The following is a 19,487-nucleotide window of genomic DNA, read 5'->3' on the forward strand; positions in this document are numbered from 1 at the left end:
GCTCAGTTGGTTGAGCATCGACCAAGAGATCGCTGTTTGATTCCTGGTCAGGGCACATGTCCAGGTTGTGCACTTGATCCCCAGAAGGCGGTGTGCAGGAGGCAGCCGGTTGATATTTCTCTCATCTATGTTTCTATCTCTCTTTCCCTCTCCCTTCCTCTCTCTCCAAAAATGAATAAAAACATTTTTTTGAAAGAAAAGGTTCATATAAATTTCACTGGCCTGCAATGTATTCTAAACAAAGACCATAGGTCAAAGTAATTTCAGTAGAATGGAAGCTCTCATCTGGCAGCTTATCAGAATCCCTGAAATTTTATTAAAAAACAAATGTTCACATTTCAATCCAGACTAAACCAAGTCCCTAAGGGTATGGCCAAGGCTTGTAAGTTTTTAAAGTTCTGCAAGGAACTTTGACATGCAGCCGGTTTAATAAACACTCAATTCTTATTAAGGAATTTGATATTAGCTCAGCTGGAGTGGCGCAGTTGGTTGGAGCATAGTCCTATGCGTGGAAAGGTTGCTGGTTCGATTCCCTGTCGGGGCACATACATGGCTTGAGGGTTCGATTCCCAGTTGGGGCACATACAGAAGGCAGTGGATTGATGTTTCTCCCTCACATCGATCCTTCTCTTTCTTCCCCCTCTCCCCTGTCTCTTCCCCTTCCTTCCTTTTTCTAAGGGTGTCCTTGGGTGAGGATTAAAAAAAGAGAACTCTGGGTGGTGAGCTCAGAGGTTAGAGCAAGGGCCAGTGTTTCATCAAGGGATCACAGGTTGGGTTCCAGTCAAGGGCATGTACCTGGTTTGTAGGTTTGATCCCTGGCCCCTGTCAGGGCACATGGGGGAGGGAACCAATTGAAGAGTTAGGAAGCCATTACATCTTATCTACCTGGTTTAAGTATGATTTTTTAAATCGCTTTTTTGGGGTCCTGCTTTCCCATTAGACTAAGCATTTTCCAAAGCTGAAGATTATACCTTCCTCCTGAACCACAATGTTGATGACAAAAGTAGGTTGGAGTAGCCAAGGAAGTTTAATGTTTCAAACTATAACTCATTGGTTCTCAACTTTTAACAGAGGGAATGCTTATGAGAAATACAGATTCCTCTGTCTTCCCGCCTTCCATGGAGAGGTTGATTTAGGGCGTTTCCATGGGAGGCAGGAGGCTGCCTTTGTAACAAGCAGCCGGTGGTTCTGACACAAGTGGCCTGTAGACCACATGAGCAGACTCTGACAAGACCACAGAACTGGGAGCTAAAGTAACCATGCCTGCGTTCCAGAACCCTAGTTAATCTGACTCTTAGTGTTCAGAGTCTCGGGAATTTGGAAGTTGACCATTCCTTCAAAAGTGTACATGAAGACACTGTGAATGACTAGAGCAATTTCTGTAAAAATTACAGACATGGAAAGCTTTCTGAGAAATGACCTAATCTGTCAGCCAACGTTAGGGCTGAGTGAAATCTACTGAATCTAATATAGATGAAATTTCATTTTGGTTTTAACATATGCAAAGTAAAGAATGTCCGCGTGGTGTGACTAACCTCAGGCGATAGAGTTGCATTGCTGGTGGAAAGGCCCCTCTTGACAAGGTTTAGTTTGTCCCCAAATGGAAACAAAAGTGGCTCCTGAGTTTAAAAAACACAACATGAAAATTACTCAGTGTAGATGGTAGCAAAAGTAGGCTCTTAATCTGAAGAATTTCTATTTCAGTTTTTTATTTTTTGTTTCAGATTTATGCATGTATTAAGTATAATTTTACTTCCAGTATAGGTTTTGTAGACAAATATACTCTTATGTTTATGACTTCTGCCACTTGCCTTAGAAATGCTCATAAAGCCATAATTATATTCTTTCGCCTCATGCTTTATTCTGAAGGTCTATTTCGGTTACACCCAAATCCCTGTTATGACAGTTTCCACTCTAGAGTAAGCCCTCCTCCTCCCATGCACTCTGTTCCTAAGCATTGCATTACATTTCTGCACAGCACAGCACAGCACAGAGGTGTTTCCTTGTTCCTGTCTTCCTTCTTCATCAGACAGACTAAGTTTCATGAATATAAGGACTTCTGTTTTCCTCACCACTGTATACTCGGGCACTCAATGAAGGGAAATGTTTCTTATGAAATTCTTAATGTCAAAGGAGGGGTAGAGGAAAGGCAAAGTAGGTTAGGTTCAGATGGCTAAATTTTAGTCACTTAATTTCTTCGCCTGTTTTCTCATCTAGAAAAGGAAATTTTATATGCTTTACCGTTAGGGTGAAAAATGAGCCAATGAGTAAAAAGTGCTTAAAATAAATTATGCAAATGCTTTATAAGATAATTTTAAAAACCTGAGTTTGCTTTAACTAAAGTTGGAGAATTTTATTATAGTATCATAACTTTCAAAGATTATTTATGAGGCATCCTAATTTTTAATACATAGGTGAAATAAAGTATCTCTATACTTTTATATTTAAAAAGTTAAGTATTTAAATGTCATCATTGGAAGGACTACTTGTAAGGAAATTATAGGATGAAGCCACAATTTTATTTAATCCTCACCAGTATGAAAATGTTCTAGCCCAAGATCATAGATGATTGTTATTTTGTGTAAATGTACCTACTTCACTATATTCGTCCCTTATTAAGAGTTTGATAAATACTATGGTTTTCATAATTACTGTATAATTTTCTTAGAAATTTGCACCCACCCTTGTATTAGTAGAAGGAAAAAGTCAACCCTTTATGTGTAGAATTTCTCTTTTGGTTTTAAAATTTTGTTTCATATTAATGGTTTTAAGAAATACAGCTTTATTTATTGCAGACATTTTGGTTCTGCAGGAAAATTATAGTCTCAAAATTGATTTAGAAATGAGCATCATGTAATTAATTGGGCTATCCTACCTCCAAAAGGCAAATTATGAAGGTCAGGGAAAGGACAACATGGTGTTCAAATAAAAATCCCCTTCATGGACCTTTCCAGCAATATAAATATATGGAAGCCCATAAATATTTATTTATGTTTGTATTATACACCTGAAAATTTTTCATAGCAAGAACATTTGCATGAAATGTATTTTTCATGATTAGAGTATAAAAAATTCTAGAAGACAGACTTGATTGTTGTGTGACTGTTTATTACATTAAATCCATTAGTTCAGAAATTTGTTTTTCAAACAACTTTATCATCCGTTAGAAATAGTCATTTAGAAACTGACTTGTTGGTGGAGAATCAGTAGTTACAGTCAATTCTGGTTAGAGCTCTGAAGTGACCTGATCCTGAACACTGCCATTGTAATGATCTCCACATAAAGATCACGTGTGACTGGGCTGGTAGTGACAGTGTCTAGTTATTTAGTATCTACTTCCCATATTGCATGCTTAAAAGTATTATTTTAGTGGTTTTCTATAATTTGTGAAATGTCAAGAATTGCTGCTACATTTAGAAACTATGTTTCAATAAATATGTTAATATTATTTTTAGAAAAATATAGTTCTGAAACTAAGAAATCATTGATTTTTTTACTGTGTTAAATGCCATTTATCTTTCAGAGGATCATAAAATAGGAGTTGGAGCAGTCATTTGGGCAGAAAAAAAATCTGTAAGTATTAAACTAATTGTTTAAACATTTAACTTTGATTTTCTTTAAATATATTTCAACCTTAAATACATTATTTTGTTGACCCATAGGCATTAATATTTTATATTGGTGACTTTATGTCCTGTAAGCATTTCTTTATTTCCTCAACAATTTTATGGATAGATTCATTTATTTAGCAAACATTTGTTAAACACCTTCTACAGGGTTGTCACTGTGCCACAGTGTACCGGGGGGAGTTAAAGACCACATTTCCTGCCCTTCATGGCCTTCTGTAATCTATTCACACAGACAGAGAAGTGAAAGAGAGACTGGTATGTAAGAGTGATTATAAGATGATACCATGAAAGCTCGGAGGATCAACCTTAACTCTGCTTGGAGAAATGAGTAAAATATTCTTAGAGGCGATAAGATGTTATTTGTCTTGAAGAATGAATAGGAATTTACCAGGCAGAGCAAGTTCGTCAGACTAGGACAGCGGTTCTCAACCTTCCTAATGCCGCGACCCTTTAATACAGTTCCTCATGTTGTGGTGACCCCCAACCATAAAATTATTTTCGTTGCTACTTCATAACTGTAATTTTGCTACTATTATGAATCGTAATGTAAATATCTGATATGCAGGATGTATTTTCATTGTTACAATTTGAACATAATGAAAGCATAGTGATTGATCACAAAAACAATATGTAATTATATATGTGTTTTCCCATGGTCTTAGGCGACTCCTGAGAAAGGGTCGTTCGACCCCCAAAGGGGTTGCGACCCACAGGTTGAGAACTGCTGGACTAGGAGGATAGCATGCAGAGGTGAGGGGTGTGAGAGGGAGTTGGGGAATGGAAGTGATTTGGCATGTTGGAGTACAGAGTCTTATGCTTAATAGTGTGTCAGAGGAAATTGGTCTTGACTCTGAAGAACTCTGTATTTCATGTAGAGAGTTTGGACTCTATCCTTTAGATAGTGGAATACACTAGCACAGTGCTAAGCAGCGGAAATAAAAGACAAGCCACATACTAAATTTTAGATGTTATAGAAGCCATATTTAGAAAAAGGTGAATTAATTTTAAGAATATATTTTGATCTAATCTATCCATAAGTATCATTTCAACATGTAATCCATATAAAGATTATTAATGACTTGCACAGAGGGCCAAGAGAGTGCCACAGTGGCTTCCAGAGGGAGGGTCAGGTGAAGACACAGGGAGGAGATGTCTGTTTACAAACCAAGGCAAGAAGTCTTATAGGAAACCAGCCCTGCCATTGACCTTGGACTGCAGAGCTTTGAGTAGATCTAAGACGGCGGTGGAGTAGGTGGAAGCTAAACTCCCCTCCTCCCAGGACCAAATTAGAGTTATAACCAAACTATATAAGAATCACCCTGAATAACCAACTGAAGATGAGCTGAAGTAGACCTTATAACCAAGGACTCACAGGAGAGCCCATGTTGAGACTGGTGGGAAGGGTGGAGACAAAAAAGGGGCAGCAGCTGAGGTTCTGGAGGGATATCCAGCTCCGTGAGGGGCAGTTCTCCTGAGAAGGGCGGGGTCTACACCCCTCGCTGGGCTCCCCAGGCTAGGGCACCAGAGCTGAGAAGAGGCACCCAGAGTCCTGGCCATTGTGGCTCAGTGATTAGAGAGCTTCAGTCCTCACCCCAAAGGGTCGTAGTTTCGAATCCTGGTCAAGGGCACATACCTGGGTTTCAGGGTTGATCCCCAGCCCCAACTGGGGCACATGCAGGAAGCAACCAATCGATGGTCTCTCTCACATAGATGTTTCTCTCCCTCCTCCCTTCCTCCTCTCCACTCTCTCTAAAAATAAATGGGAAAAATATCCTCAGGTGAGGATTAACCGAAAAATAAAAATAGATTAAATAGAGGCACCCACATAACATCTGGCTGTGAAAAGCTCCAGGGTTTCTGTTCACTGGGGAGAGATGGCTAGAGATACAGGTACCCTCTTAAAGGGCCAATGCATAAAACGTCATTCACAGTGACAAGTCCCATGAGGAGAGTGGGGTTAGTGGCTTTGGGGAGGGAGCTGAAGGGACAGCCACCAGAATCCCTGTGCTGAATCATTCACCTATACCCGTGGTCGGCAAACTGCGGCTCGCGAGCCACATGCGGCTCTTTGGCCCCTTGAGTGTGGCTCTTCCTAAGCCTTAGGAGTACCCTAATTAAGTTAATAACAGTGTACCTACCTATATAGTTTAAGTTTAAAAAATTTGGCTCTCAAAAGAAATTTCAGTCATTGTACTGTTGATATTTGGCTCTGTTGACTAATGAGTTTGCCAACCACTGGCCTATACCACAGATGCTATCTTTCTTTATTTTTTTTCAAATTGTTTTATTGCTTAAAGTATTACAAAGAGTATTATATATGTCTCCTTTTTTTTTTTCTCCCCTTGACCTTCCCCTAGCCTCCCATACCCCCCAGTGTCTTGTGTTTATTGGTTATGCTTATATGCATGTTGGCCAGCAGGCCTTGATTGGGCTGGGGGCAGCTCCTGCATTGAGCGTCTGCCCCCTGGTGGTCAGTGCACGTCATAGCTGGTTGTTCTGCTGTCCAGTCGATTTGTATGTCACGCTTTTATATATATATAGACTAGAGGCCCAGTGCACAGAATTCATGCATGGGGGGGGGGTCCCCTTAGCCCAGCCTGCACCCTCTCCAATCTGTGATCCCTCTCACAATCCAGGACCGCTGGCTCCTAACTGCTCACCTGCCTGCCTGCATGATTGCCCCCAACTGCCCCCCCCCCGCCAACCTGGTCACCCCCAACTGCCCCCACCACCGGCATGGTCACCCCTAAATGCCCCATCCACCATCATAGTCACCCCTTACGGCCCCCCCCCCCTTGCTGGCCTGGTTGCTCCAACGGCCCCCCTCTGCCAGCCTGGTCATCCCTAATTGCCCCCCCCCACCAGCCTGGTCGCGCCTTACTGCCCCCCTGCTGGCCTGGTCGCCCCACGCAGCCTGCTGCTCAGTCCTTTGGTCATCCCTCACTAACCCCCTTTGCTGCCTGATAACCCACTCAGCCTGTTCAGTTGTCCATTCGGTTGTTTCAGAAGTGATGGCCCCTGGCTCTTTATATATAGAGATAGTACCAGAAGTCCTAGCTACAGCAGTCAGACAAGAAGAACAAATAAAAGGCATTCAAGTTGGAGAGGAAGAAGTAAAACTTACTATTTGTGGATGACATGATACTGTATACAGAGAACTCTAAAGATTCCACCAAAACACTACTAGAACTGATAGATGAATTCAATAAAGTAAAAGCATACAAAATAAATATCCAGAAATCAGTTGCATTTTATAGGCCAATAATGAACTAGGAAACTAAGAAAACAATCCCATTCATAATGGCTTCAAAAAGAATAAAACAGGGGTCCTCAAACTTTTTAAACAGAGGGCCAGTTCACTGTCCCTCAGACCGTTGGAGGGCCCGACTACAGTTTAAAAAAAAACTATGAACAAATTCCTATGCACACTGCACATATCTTATTTTGAAGTAAAAAAACAAAACGGGAACAAATACAATATTTGTGTTTGCATGTGGCCCATGGGCCGTAGTTTGAGGACCCCTGGAATAAAATATCTAGGAATAAGGACCTGTATTCAGAAAATTATAAGACACTGAAGAAAGAAATTGAAGAAGATACAAATAAATGGAGGCATATACCATGTTCATGGATAGGAAGAATTAACATCATTAAAATACCCATATTACCCAAAGCAATCTGTAGATTCAGTGCAATTCCTATTAAGATACCAATGGTGCCCTGACCGGTTTGGCTCAGTAGATAGATCGTCGGCCTACAGACTCAAAGATACCAATGGTATATTTCATAGAGCTAGAGCAAATATGCCAAAAATGTATATGGAACCACAAAAGACCCCAAATAGCAACAGCAATCTTAGAGAGAGAAAAAAAGAAAGTTGGAGGAATCACACTACATGATATCAAGCTACACTACAAGGCCATAGTAATAAAAAAACACTTGGTACTGGCATAAAAGCAAACATAGATCAATAGAACAGAATAGAGAGCCTAGAAATAAATCCAGGCCTTTATAGTCAATTAGTATTTTACAAAGGAGGCAAGAACATACAATGGGGTAAAGATAGTCTATTGAATAAATGATGTTGGGAATATTAGACAGACTCATGCAAAAAAAATAAAATAAAATTAGCCCACCCAGCAAATGGAGGAAAAGGAGCTAGGATCAGAAAAGACTTCAGGAAGGAGATGATAGTTAAGGAAAAATAAAATCTTGGAACACATAGGAATTAAACTGCCCGGATGTGAATCCTGGCTCTATCACCTACTGGCTATATGATCTTGGGCAATGTACTTAGCCTCGATTTGCTCATCTTTAAAATAGAAATGATAACCCAGCTGGCCTGGCTCAGTGGTTGATTGTCAATTTATGAACCAGGAAGTTGTGGTTTGATTCCCAGTCAGGGCACATGCCAGGGTTGCGGGCTCAATCCCCAGTATGGGGCATGCAGGAGGCAGCTGATCAATGATTCTCTCTCATCATTGATGTTTTTATCTTTCCCTCTCCTTCCTCTCTGAAATAAATAACCATACTTTTAAAATAGGGATAATAATATTTGTATGGATCTCACAGACTTCTCATGAGAAATCAATGGAATAATCCCAACAAGTATTAGAACAGTGCTGGCATATAACAGCAGCTTAATAAATGTTAGCTATTATTATTTGGGATGTCTCAAAGAATGGGTAGGATTTTCATAACTGGAAAAAGAAAATTATAACTGAAAATAATAAATAATTAAAGTTATAATGAAGCTGAAAAAACACCTAGCCCACCTTCTTACATCATACACAATAAACTCAAAATGGATTAAAGACTTAAATGTTATACTCGAAACCATAAAAATTCTAGAAAAAAACATAGGCTGTAAAAGCTCAAGCATTTCTCATAGCAATATTTTTTTTCTGATATATCTACTCAGGTAAGGGAAACAAAAGAAAATACAAATAAATGCAGCTATATCAAACTAAAACGTTTTTGCACAGCAAAGGAAACCATCAACAAAATGAAAAGACAACCCACTGAATGGGAGAACATATACACCGGCATATCTGGTAAGGGGTTAATATCCAAAATTTATAAAGAACTTAAAAATCTCAATACCAAAAAACCCCCAAACAATCCAATTAAAAAATGGGCAAAGGACCTGAATAGATACTTCTCCAAGGAGGACATAGAGATGGTCAATAGACATATGAGAGGATGCTCAATGTCACTAATCATCAGAGAAATGCAAATTAAAACCACAAAGAGATATCATCTCACACCTGTCAGAATGACTATCATCAATAAATCAAACAAGTGTTGGTGAGGATGTGGAGAAGAGGGAACCCTGTGTACTGTTGGTGGGAATATAGATTGGTGGAGCCACAGATGATAGCAGTGTGGAGTTACCTCAAAAAATAAAAATGTAATTATCCAACATTCCTGCTTCTGTGAATATTTCCAAAGAAAATTGAAACACTACTTCAAAAGAATATATGCACACGTTGTGTTCATTGCAGCATCATTTACAATAGTCAAGATTTGGAAATAGATAAGTGTTCATCAGCACATGAGTGGATAATAGAGACAGACGCACAGAGCTGGCTGACAGATGTCAAGGGAGGGGATTTGGGGGGTGGAGGGATTGTGCAAAAAAGAAAAAAAGAGAAAGAACTCGTGGACACAGACGTCAGTGTGATGATTGCCTATGGAGGGGATGCAGGGGGAGATGGAGTAGGGTATAGGGAGGATAAATGTTGATGGAAGGAGACTTGATTTGGGGTGATGAACACACAATACAGTGTACAGATGATGTGTTGTACAATTGGTCATCTGAAACCTGTATAATTTTGTTAACCAGTGTCAACATCAATACATTTAATTTTTAAAAGTTTTTTTAAAAATGTTTTCATTGATTATTTAGAGAAAGAAGAAAGGAGAGAGATAGAGAGATGGAAACCTCAACGAGAGAAACATCAATCAGCCATCTCCTGCATGCTCCCTACTGGGGATTGAGCCTGCAACCTGGGCATGTGCCTTGACCAGGAATCAAACTGGGGGCCTTTTGGTTCATGGGTCAACGCTCAACCACTGAACCACATAGGCCAGGCTTAAAAGGGTTTTTTTAAATAAGATTTTTAATAAAATATCCTGCATTTGGGGCACTACAGTCTTCAAAATATTGTGTGTATTTTACACTTACCACACCTTCCAATTCAGACTAACCACACATGGCTGCTGCTAACCATATTGAATAGTGTGATCCACGAACCTTTTTTTTTTTTAATTCCCTACCTGAGATATTTTTTCCATTGATTTTTAGAGAGAGTAGAAAGGAGGGAGGGAGGAAGGACGAGAAAGAGATTGGCTGTCTCCACACACACCTGATGGGCCAGGGATCAAACCTGCAACCCAGGTACATCCCCTTGACCAGGAATTGAACCCACGAACCTTGGGTGCAAGGCCGACACTCTAAGCACTGAGCAACAGTGGCCAGGCCAATCCAAGAATCTTTTAAGTGGTAAAATGTTTGGTTTAGATTTGCATTATAATAATAATGAGGTGGGGCTAGACAGGAAATAGGGGCACTCATATAACATATGATGAGGGCTTAGAATTATGGGGGATGGGTTAGGAGAGCACAGAATCAAGAGATAGTTCTTAGTAATTATGTGTAGGAGCCTAAATTTTGTTTCCATAGACTTTATAGCAAGTAATTGGACTATTTGCCTGGATGTTTCATAAATCCTTTAAGTTCATCGTAGCCAGTATATCTAGTATTTTCCCTGCTAACCTATTTCTTCATCAATGGTCACCATCCCATTCCTTCTAATGCCACACATTCAATTAATCACCAGGTACTGTGGGCTCCACCTTCAAAATATCTCTTAACTCTACTCAGCTGTTAAAACCTACTAGCTAGGTTCCTCTACCAAAAACTTCATAGTGTTCTGTACAGCTCATTTGTATCACTCATCACAGTTAAAATTATGCGTCCAGTTTCTTATCATCTCTAGATTGTAAGGTTCACGATGTCAGGAATTCTCCGTCTTGTTTATGTGAATGCTCAGCAGCCTCTAGCTTAAGATCTGAGTGTTCTTGACTACTTTGTGGAGAATTTAAGTTTCCTTTCAAATTACCTATAGTGTACACAGCATGGTAAAGTGCAAAGATGTGGTTTTGGAGTCAACCTGAGCTTGAATTTCACCTGTTGGTTAATGGTTTTGTGACCGTGGCTTCAGTTTCCTTATCCACAAAATGGGAATAATGGTAGTACTGCTGTTCTCTAGGTTGTGGAAATTGATTAAATGAAATAATACATATAAAACTCAGCGTGATACCCTAACCGGTTTGGCTCAGTGGATAGAGCATTGGCCTGAGGACTGAAGGGTCCCAGCTTCGATTCCGGTCAAGGGCATGCACCTTGGTTGCAGGCACATCCCCAGTAGGGGGTGTACAGGAGGCAGCTGATCAATGTTTCTCTCTCATTAATGTTTCTAACTCTCTATCCCTCTCCCTTCCTCTCTGTAAAAAAATTAATAAAATATATTTTAAAAAAAACTCAGCATGATGTTGACAGTAAGTACTCAATAATAATTTGTTATTAATGAGATCATTTATTTGTAAGCTTTTGTTTGCTCACTGTAACAGTGATTTTCATCAAGCTACTACATTAATGAGTCTGTTGATACTTTCACATGAGTAATTATAATATATTGAAATTTAGTGAGGTTTATTATAGCATATTCCAAATTACTATAAATACTTGTGATTTATAAAGTATTTCACTCTAATAATTGATAAAACATTCATATTAATACCTGATATGCCATTGACCAGGAGAAATAAAGAAGAACCAGTGAAATAAGAAGTCCTATGATAACACATACACATATAACAGGGCTCAATAATTATTGAAGATTATGAGAAACTGAAATTTTTATTTTCCAACTATATCATATTGGCACATTTTTAGCCCAACAACAGAAATTGCTCAAAATATGTTTTTAAATTTCTGGCTTGCTAACCAGTAACAGCACAGAGTATATAAGAAATTAACAGTCATTTATTGAGTAACTCTTAATATGCAAAGCACTCTAATAGGCATACTCTAAGAGATAAAGAAAGAAGAAAGCATGATTTCTGTTTTCCAGCATCTTATAACCTGTTCTAGGAGAGCTGTCTGAATCAAATGAAACAATTGGTGAATTAGACAAGCTAGTATTTAATTAACTGCTAAAACCAATTCTGCCTTGAGATTATATGTTAGAAAGATGATCAGCCTTCTTGAAATTTAGCTTTGATAAGACCACACTGCAGTTGGAGGACTTAATATTATTTTTTTTGATGGTTCAGTTTTTCATAGAAAATTGAATTCATTATACAAAGTATGATACTAAACTGCCTTTTCAGACTGTTGAAAACTAAGTTTTGTTGGTTTGCTCCCTTTCGTAGCAAAATTGCGATGGGACAGGCATGATGTACTTCGTAGGATGTGGTTATAATGCTTTTCCTGTTGGATCTGAGTATGCTGACTTCCCAAACATGGATGACAAACAGAAAGACAGAGAAATAAGAAAATTCAGATACATTGTCCATGCGGAACAGAATGCCTTGACCTTTAGGTATGAAATTCCTTTGCATTTTCATTAAAATGTAGCAAGGGTTAGTTGAAGTTGAACCCACAGCCTTTTGGTGTATGGGACAATGTTCCAAGCAACCGAGCCACCCGGCCAGGGCTGAATTTAGTTTACTTTTAGCTGCAATTTATTTCCTTTTTAAAATTTTTATTATTCCAAGAAATACTCTTCAGAAGTATAACTCTGGTTATACTTGGTCTTTGCTGCCTGACCTGAGGCCATCATCAGAGATACTGTGGGCAGATTTATTGAGCAGTCTTTTTTTCCTCCTTATTCCTTACTCTCTAATATAAAATGGCATGAAGTGTATTCTTAGGGTCTTGTATATTTCTGGAATGTAAGCTGTCCTTTGTTTTCGAAATCTAAAGCACATATTTTGTTTTTATGAATATATAGATTTTATTATGAGCTAAATTGCTTTAACGTAGTTTTTGTTAGAGGTTATAACTGGCATTACCTCCTCCTCTGATGTTACTTTAGATTATTTCTGCAAACATTTCTCAGCATTAACCACGAAGGGGGTGATCTTAGGGTATTCAAAACTGAATAAAATATTGCTCCTATCCTTAAGAGCTTATAACACAGTATGTGATACAGGGAATGTGATAGTGCATTCACCCAGCCCAAGTGCTGTAGAAATTCACGGGCTGCTATGGATGGAGGGAACTGGGAGGGAAAAGCTTTATGGAGAAGCTAGCATTTCTGCTGAGCTTTGAAGGTCTTGGTAGGATTGTGACAATTGGAGGTCCTTACAGGGAAGTCATTCTTGCTTCGGGCATAGCAGTGGTCTAGAAGGAGGAGAAAAGCTTATGTGTAGGAACATGCAGCTCCAGTTAGGCTGGACCATGGAGCTCCTGGGATTAGGTTGGGACTATACAGTGGGGCCTTGACTTACGAGTGTCCCGACTAACGAGTTTTTCGAGATACGAGCCATCTCTCGGCCGATTTTTTGCTTTGAGTTGCGAGCTAAAATTCGGGTTACGAGCCAGCTTCAGATACCCCACCGCTAGTTGGAGCAGCGAACGTCACAGTGAACGCCACAACATCAGCCCAGCATCACGTGCCTCACTCGTTCACAATTGATTTGACATACGAGTAATTTGAGTTACGAGCTCCGTCAGGGAACGAATTAAACTCGTAAGTCAAGGCCCTACTGTATAGGGAAGACTGTGAGGTTAGACTTCATTTGGGAAAATGGAATGGCATTGAGAGATTCACAGTACTGATTGCTTACGTTACGGGTATATTGTTTAAATAGGTTAGGTGCATAAAATTGTGTTGGCCTAGTCCGGGTGAACAAATGAGAGTCTGAACTAGAAAGATGGGTATGGAAGGCTGGTGGTGGTGGAAGACGGCTAACTCTGAGCAGAGTGAACCATGGAACCAGGAAATACAACCCCTGTAGCCTCAGATGAGAGCATCCCTTAGTCCTAAACTACCCCCATTCAAACAACTCCTCTCTCTTTTCCTTGTGCTCTTCATTAAAGATTGCATGGAGATATGGATATGTTAAATCCACATGTTTCTTAAATAAAAGTATCCTGTGTTAGGGAAGTGGGTAAGGGAACTATAATTCAATCCAGAACTTTAATATTACAGTAAAACCTCAATATAACAGACTAATATTGGCAGGGGGGTGGGGCGATTAGAAAACTGTGGTACATCTACACAATGGAAATCTACCCTGCGGTAAAAAAGAAGGAATTATTGCCATTTGCAACAGCATGGATGGAACTGGGAGCATTATGCTAAGTGAAATAAGCCAGTCAGAGAAAGATAAATACCACATGATCTCACTCATTTGTGGATTATAGAGAACAACATAGACTGATGAACAGGGACAGACCCAAAGACAGAGAAACAGCGATCAGACTATCAATCCCCAGAGGGAAAGTAGGGGAGGGCGGGGGTAAGGGGAAGAGATCAACCGAAGGACTTGTATGCATGCATATAAGCCAAACCAATGGACACCGACAACAGGGGGATGAGAGCATGAGTGTGTGTGTGTGTGTGGGGGGGGGGGAGTTGGAAGTTAATAGGGGGATGAGGACACATTTGTAATACCTTAACCAATAAAGAAATTTTTAAAAAAAGTCCATCCTATCTAATAATGAGGGAATATGCTAATTGACCCTCACTCCATCGCAAAGATGGCGGTGTCCACAGCCAATAAGGAGGGAATATGCTAATTGACTGCCATGCCCTCAAATATGGCAGCGTCCATAGCAACAAGATAGCAGTGCCCAGACCCCTTAGCCCTGCCGGGGCGGCAAGCGTGTGGCAAGGCTGGGCCCGCCCCAAGGTGAGCCCAGCCTTGCCACGCACCTGCCTCCAAAGTCCCCCAGTCCCCTCAACCCCCCCGCTGCCCAGGGCTGGCCCAAGGCACAGGCAAGCCTCAGATGGTGGCTGCCCAACTGCCTGGGGCTGTCTGAGGCTCAGGTAACCAGGGCTGGCCAAGGCTTGCGTTGATGGCAGTGACAGCAGCAGAGGTGTGATGGGACGTCGCCTTCCCCTGATGGCCAGGTCTCCCACCCCTGAGGGCTCCCGACTGTGAGGGGGGCAGGCTGGGCTGAGAGACCCCCCCCTCCAGTGCATGAATTTTCATGCACTGGGCCTTTAGTCCTATCTAATAAAAGAGAAACATGGTAATTGGCGTACGACCGCTACCCTTCCCATTGGCTAATCAGGGCAATATGCAAATTAACTGCCAGCCAAGATGGCGGCCGGCAGCCAGGCAGCTTGAAACTAGCATGAGGCTTGCTTGCTTCAGTGACAGAGGACTCCAACGTTCCCCGCCTGCCGCTGTGGGCCTCTGAGCTGCAACTCTAAGCAACTATGTAACAAATATAGAAGCTAAACAAAACCCCAGAAACCTGCTTTAGTCCACCGGGCTTCAGCCAGCAGGATTGCAACATTGTAAGCAAAGGCCAGAAACCTACTTTCAGCAGCGGAGGCCTAAGAGCTGGAGCCAAGCCTCAAAGCTAAAGCTGGCCCAGAATAAAAAAAGAAAAAGAAAACAAGGAGCAGTTGGGAGCTTCAGTTACCCCCAGCCTGAAAACAGCCCTCAGCCCCTCACCCAGACTGGCCAGGCACCCCAGTGGGGACCCCCACCCTGAAGGGTGTGTGACCAGCTGCAAACAGCCATCATCCCCTCACCCAGGCTGGCCAGGCACCCCAGTGGGGACCCCCACCCTGAAGGATGTGTGACCAGCTGCAAACAGCCATCATCCCCTCACCCAGGCTGGCCAGGCACCCCAGTGGGGACCCCCACCCTGATCCAGGACACACTTCAGGGCAAACCAGCCGGCCCCCACCCGTGCACCAGGCCTCTATGCTATATAGTAAAAGGGTAATATGCCTCCCAGCACCGGGATCAGCGGAGCCGCGAGGCCTCCTGGCACTGGGATCAGCGTGACAGTGGGCAGCGCCCAAACCCCCTGATCGGCCCTGCTCTGTGTGTGACAGATGCGTCACCCGAACCCCCCCACACCGGGCCTCTAGTTATATAATAAAATAGGTTTTCTGAATGTGTATGTTAAAAAAATTGACAAATTAGTTTATCAATTTTTACTTATGTAGACATATTTGTATAATTAAAATTAAGTATGTGGAAAGTTTAATTTCGCAGAAAAGTTTTCTATATGTATTACTGTAATTTTAAATTTATACTGGATAGGTCTAGTAAATGCCTGCATTCAGCAGTCACCAAGTGTAAACAAATGCACACAGCTGGGGTGTGGCTTAATACATGTGGAAACATCAGCTAGCACATGTTATCCTGCAGAAAGTCACACCACACAACAACGGAACCAACCACCATGTGCTATGCGGTGTGATCATGTGCTATTCATTCACCAAATATTGTTACGAGCAGTGACTCTTGGATTTAAATATGTAGACTATAGTTGCAGGTATGTAATATTTATTTATGTTGGTGAAATTATTACAGTGTTTTTTCCAACATATAGCCTATTCGCTAAAATTTGTTAAAAATAACAGTGAGTTAATAATAAGCAAACTAGAGGTCTGGTGCATGAAATTTGTGCAGGGGGGGGTGGGGGTGTCCCTCAGCCCGGCCTGCACCCTCTCCAATCTGGGACATCCCTCTCACAACCTCGGACTGCTGGCTCTTAACCGCTCGCCTGCCTACCTGCCTGATCGCCCCCTAACCGCTCCCCTGCTGGCCTGATTGAAGCCTAACTGCTCCCCTGCCAGCCTGATCACCCCCAAGTGCCCTCCCCTGCCGCCCATCTTGTGGTGACCACCTTGTGGTGGCCATCTTGTGACAATATGGGGATGGCCATCTTGTGATGACGTTGTGCAACATGCCGGGGTTCAACCCCAGCAGGTCCAGGGGTCCCCAAAGGTGTGGATGGAGTCGGCGAAGAAGGAATGACACAGAGACAGCGTTCAGTTGATCAGCAGCCTAGCCAGGATCTTCAGCCAGGATCTCCAGCCACGTTCTGGTCTGGATCTCCAGAGAGGTTCTGCTTAGGATCTCCAGCCAGGTTCTGTGTCCATGTTCTCTTGCTAGGTTCTCCAGGTTCTCCAGCCAGGTTCTTCAGCCAGGTTCAGTCACCAGGTTCTAGTCAGGTTCTCTTGCCAATTTCTGTAGTCAGGTTCAGTCCAGGATCTTTTGCCATGTTCTCTCCAGCGAAGTTCTTCTGTCTCTAGAGAACGTTCTGTGTAGGTTCTGTGCCTCCTGGTTCTGTCTTCTTCTAAGTTCTGTCTTGTTACATCTGTATTTATACCAGTTGATTCCAATCCTATCAATCTCTATTCCAAAGGTTAGGGCGTTTCTTATCTCCATTCCAGGGAGTAAAGATTATGTAGCTTAAGCATGATTGTTCATAGTTAAAGTGATTAATTACCCCCCTGGCACTTAGTTAAGAGGTTTTATTCCCTCCCTAACTTCAGGGGAAAATCCCTACCTGGGGAAACACCCTTTCTCAGAGACCTTGGTTAAAACACATAGTGCCAAGAAGGTGAGCAAACATTTTAAGAACAGTATGCCATATATGCCAGGTCCCTTGAAACAGCAAGCATGGACCGGCTCCCGGCAGCAACACCACCTAGGCTTTTATTATATAGGATAACCTGTTAATTATAAGCAAATCTTGGTTAAAAGCATTTTAAAATTAACAGAGATTTAATGGAAATTTTGTACGTTAAATCCAAAGTCTGTTAAATCGATGTCCGCAAAACCAAGGGATGCCAGTAATTTATTAGTTTAGTAAGCATTTATTAAATATCCATTAGGTACCAGATAAGGGGATAGTTCTTTTGGCTATCATGAGTTAATGTCTAATTGGACATCATAAACTGTTAAGGGGGTGTTAGTTCTGGCCCCTGATTTGGCATTATAGAGAAGTATTACTTAGAGAACATTGTGTTCTCTCTCTCTCTGTCTTTTACTGTTTTCATTTACTTTGTAATATAATACTGAAAACTTGCCAGATGGCTTTGAATAAGTAAATTTTGCTTATAATAATTGTCATGTTCAGGTTATATTTTAACATTTATGAGTTTAGATTTTGAACACTCACTAATTCAGAAAGAATAAGTTTCACTTATTATTGTTTATAGTGTTATAAATCTGCTCTTAAAGCAGACATTTTAGTTTTTAAAGATTTCTCTGAAATATAACTTACCCTTTCAGAAACTACCCTTTTAATATTTTATACACTTTTTGTAGGTGTCAAGAAATAAAACCAGAAGAAAAAAGTATGATTTTTGTGACAAAGTGCCCATGTGATGAGTGTGTACCTTTAATTAAAGGTGCAGGCATAAAACAGATCTATACAGGGGATATAGATGTTGGAAGAAAGAAGGCAGACATCTCTTACATGCGATTTGGAGAACTTGAGGGTGTTAGCAAATTTACAGTAAGTAACATACACATTTTTTTTTTCAAATATGCTTCCTATTAATGTTGTTTGGTACCCTGCCACATATTTTAACCTAATAATTCCCACCCTTTTAAAGAGTTTCAACAAACTGTTATCACAGTTTATTTTTATGTGCAAGCACTTGCCTAATTACAAATTTTCAGTTTAGGATCTCTGTCTTATGAATTTATATCTCTGTAAAGAGAGTTGTATTGACCTTACAGATTTGAATTAGCAGACCCTTTGGTGCATAACAAAAAAAAATCTCTGAACTACCTCTTCCCTCACCCTTCTTTCTGGCTTGGATGGAGCAGTAAACAAGGTGAAAATAGTTTAAGGTTACAGAAAAGATAGGGAGGGGGATTTAATATTTGATATATTAAAAAAAAAAGTACTGAGGTAGTTCGTGCAAAACTCAGAACTCTAACTGTTTATATTTTTTTACTATTTAGGAACAATTACAAATATACACAAAAGTTCAAAAACTCTACTAGAAACTTTTTTTCCAGAAACATTTGAGAATAAGTTGTTGACATGATACCAGATTACTCTTAAATACTTTATTGTATATTTTCTTAAACTCTATATTCTCCTACATAACCATAATCTAACCACAAATCTCAGGGAATTATTGACACCTTACTTCCATTTTAGCCGTAGATTTCATCAGCGTTCATCAGTTGTCCCAATAATGTTCTATATAGCAAAAGGGTCCTGTCCAGAATCATGTATTGCTTTTTAATGATAATTCTGGAATTGAATGTAACATTTATATACTAGAATTTGCAGTGGGTACAAAAGACATGTAATAGAATTGTTTATAAATTTCAACTTTTCATTTCTGTTTTGAGTCCAGGGTCCTGGAATGTATACAGGGGAGGGCAAAATTAGGTTTACAGTTGTGAGTACCTGAAAAAGTTTATTCTTGTATTATTATTTATTAATTATTGTATTATTTATTATTATTATTTCATATCCTTACTTATGATTTATCTTTTAGGTAATAATGACTGATAATTTAACTTACTTTTGCCTCCCCCTGTAAAGCACCTAAAAGATACTAATTAAACTATGTACATATTTAAAATTTTAAAAATATAACAACATACTATCTAATTTCTCTCTGTGTATGAAGTATCATAAATTTTTACTTGTTAAATTTTTGTCCTATACTTTTGTCTTTTATCTCGTTTTATTTAAAGTTTCTCACTACTTTAAAAAGAGAAGCGGAGGCTCTAAAAGAAGAGGGATGGGAAAGATTCCTCTTTTGTAAAACTAAGAAAATCTTACATCCAACAAGTCAAGGATAAATCTCCAGTTCTGTGGTTTTGTTTTCTATCTCTTCA

At 40.4% G+C, this 19,487-nt stretch overlaps 1 protein-coding gene across 1 annotated transcript in view; it reads left to right on the forward strand.

Moving 5' to 3' along the window:
• The window catches only part of CDADC1 (cytidine and dCMP deaminase domain containing 1), an 89,286-nt gene that overhangs the window by 48,038 nt on the left and 21,761 nt on the right, over positions 1 to 19,487 (forward strand). The window contains exons 7-9 of the mRNA XM_036298918.1: positions 3,524 to 3,573; positions 12,069 to 12,238; positions 17,949 to 18,138. Coding sequence (XP_036154811.1) covers positions 3,524 to 3,573; positions 12,069 to 12,238; positions 17,949 to 18,138 — 410 coding nt within the window. The remainder of the gene's footprint in view (positions 1 to 3,523; positions 3,574 to 12,068; positions 12,239 to 17,948; positions 18,139 to 19,487) is intronic.

Source organism: Myotis myotis, unplaced genomic scaffold (genome assembly GCF_014108235.1).
Source record: "Myotis myotis isolate mMyoMyo1 unplaced genomic scaffold, mMyoMyo1.p scaffold_m19_p_3, whole genome shotgun sequence".
In the NCBI taxonomy this organism is placed as follows: Eukaryota; Metazoa; Chordata; class Mammalia; order Chiroptera; family Vespertilionidae; genus Myotis; species Myotis myotis.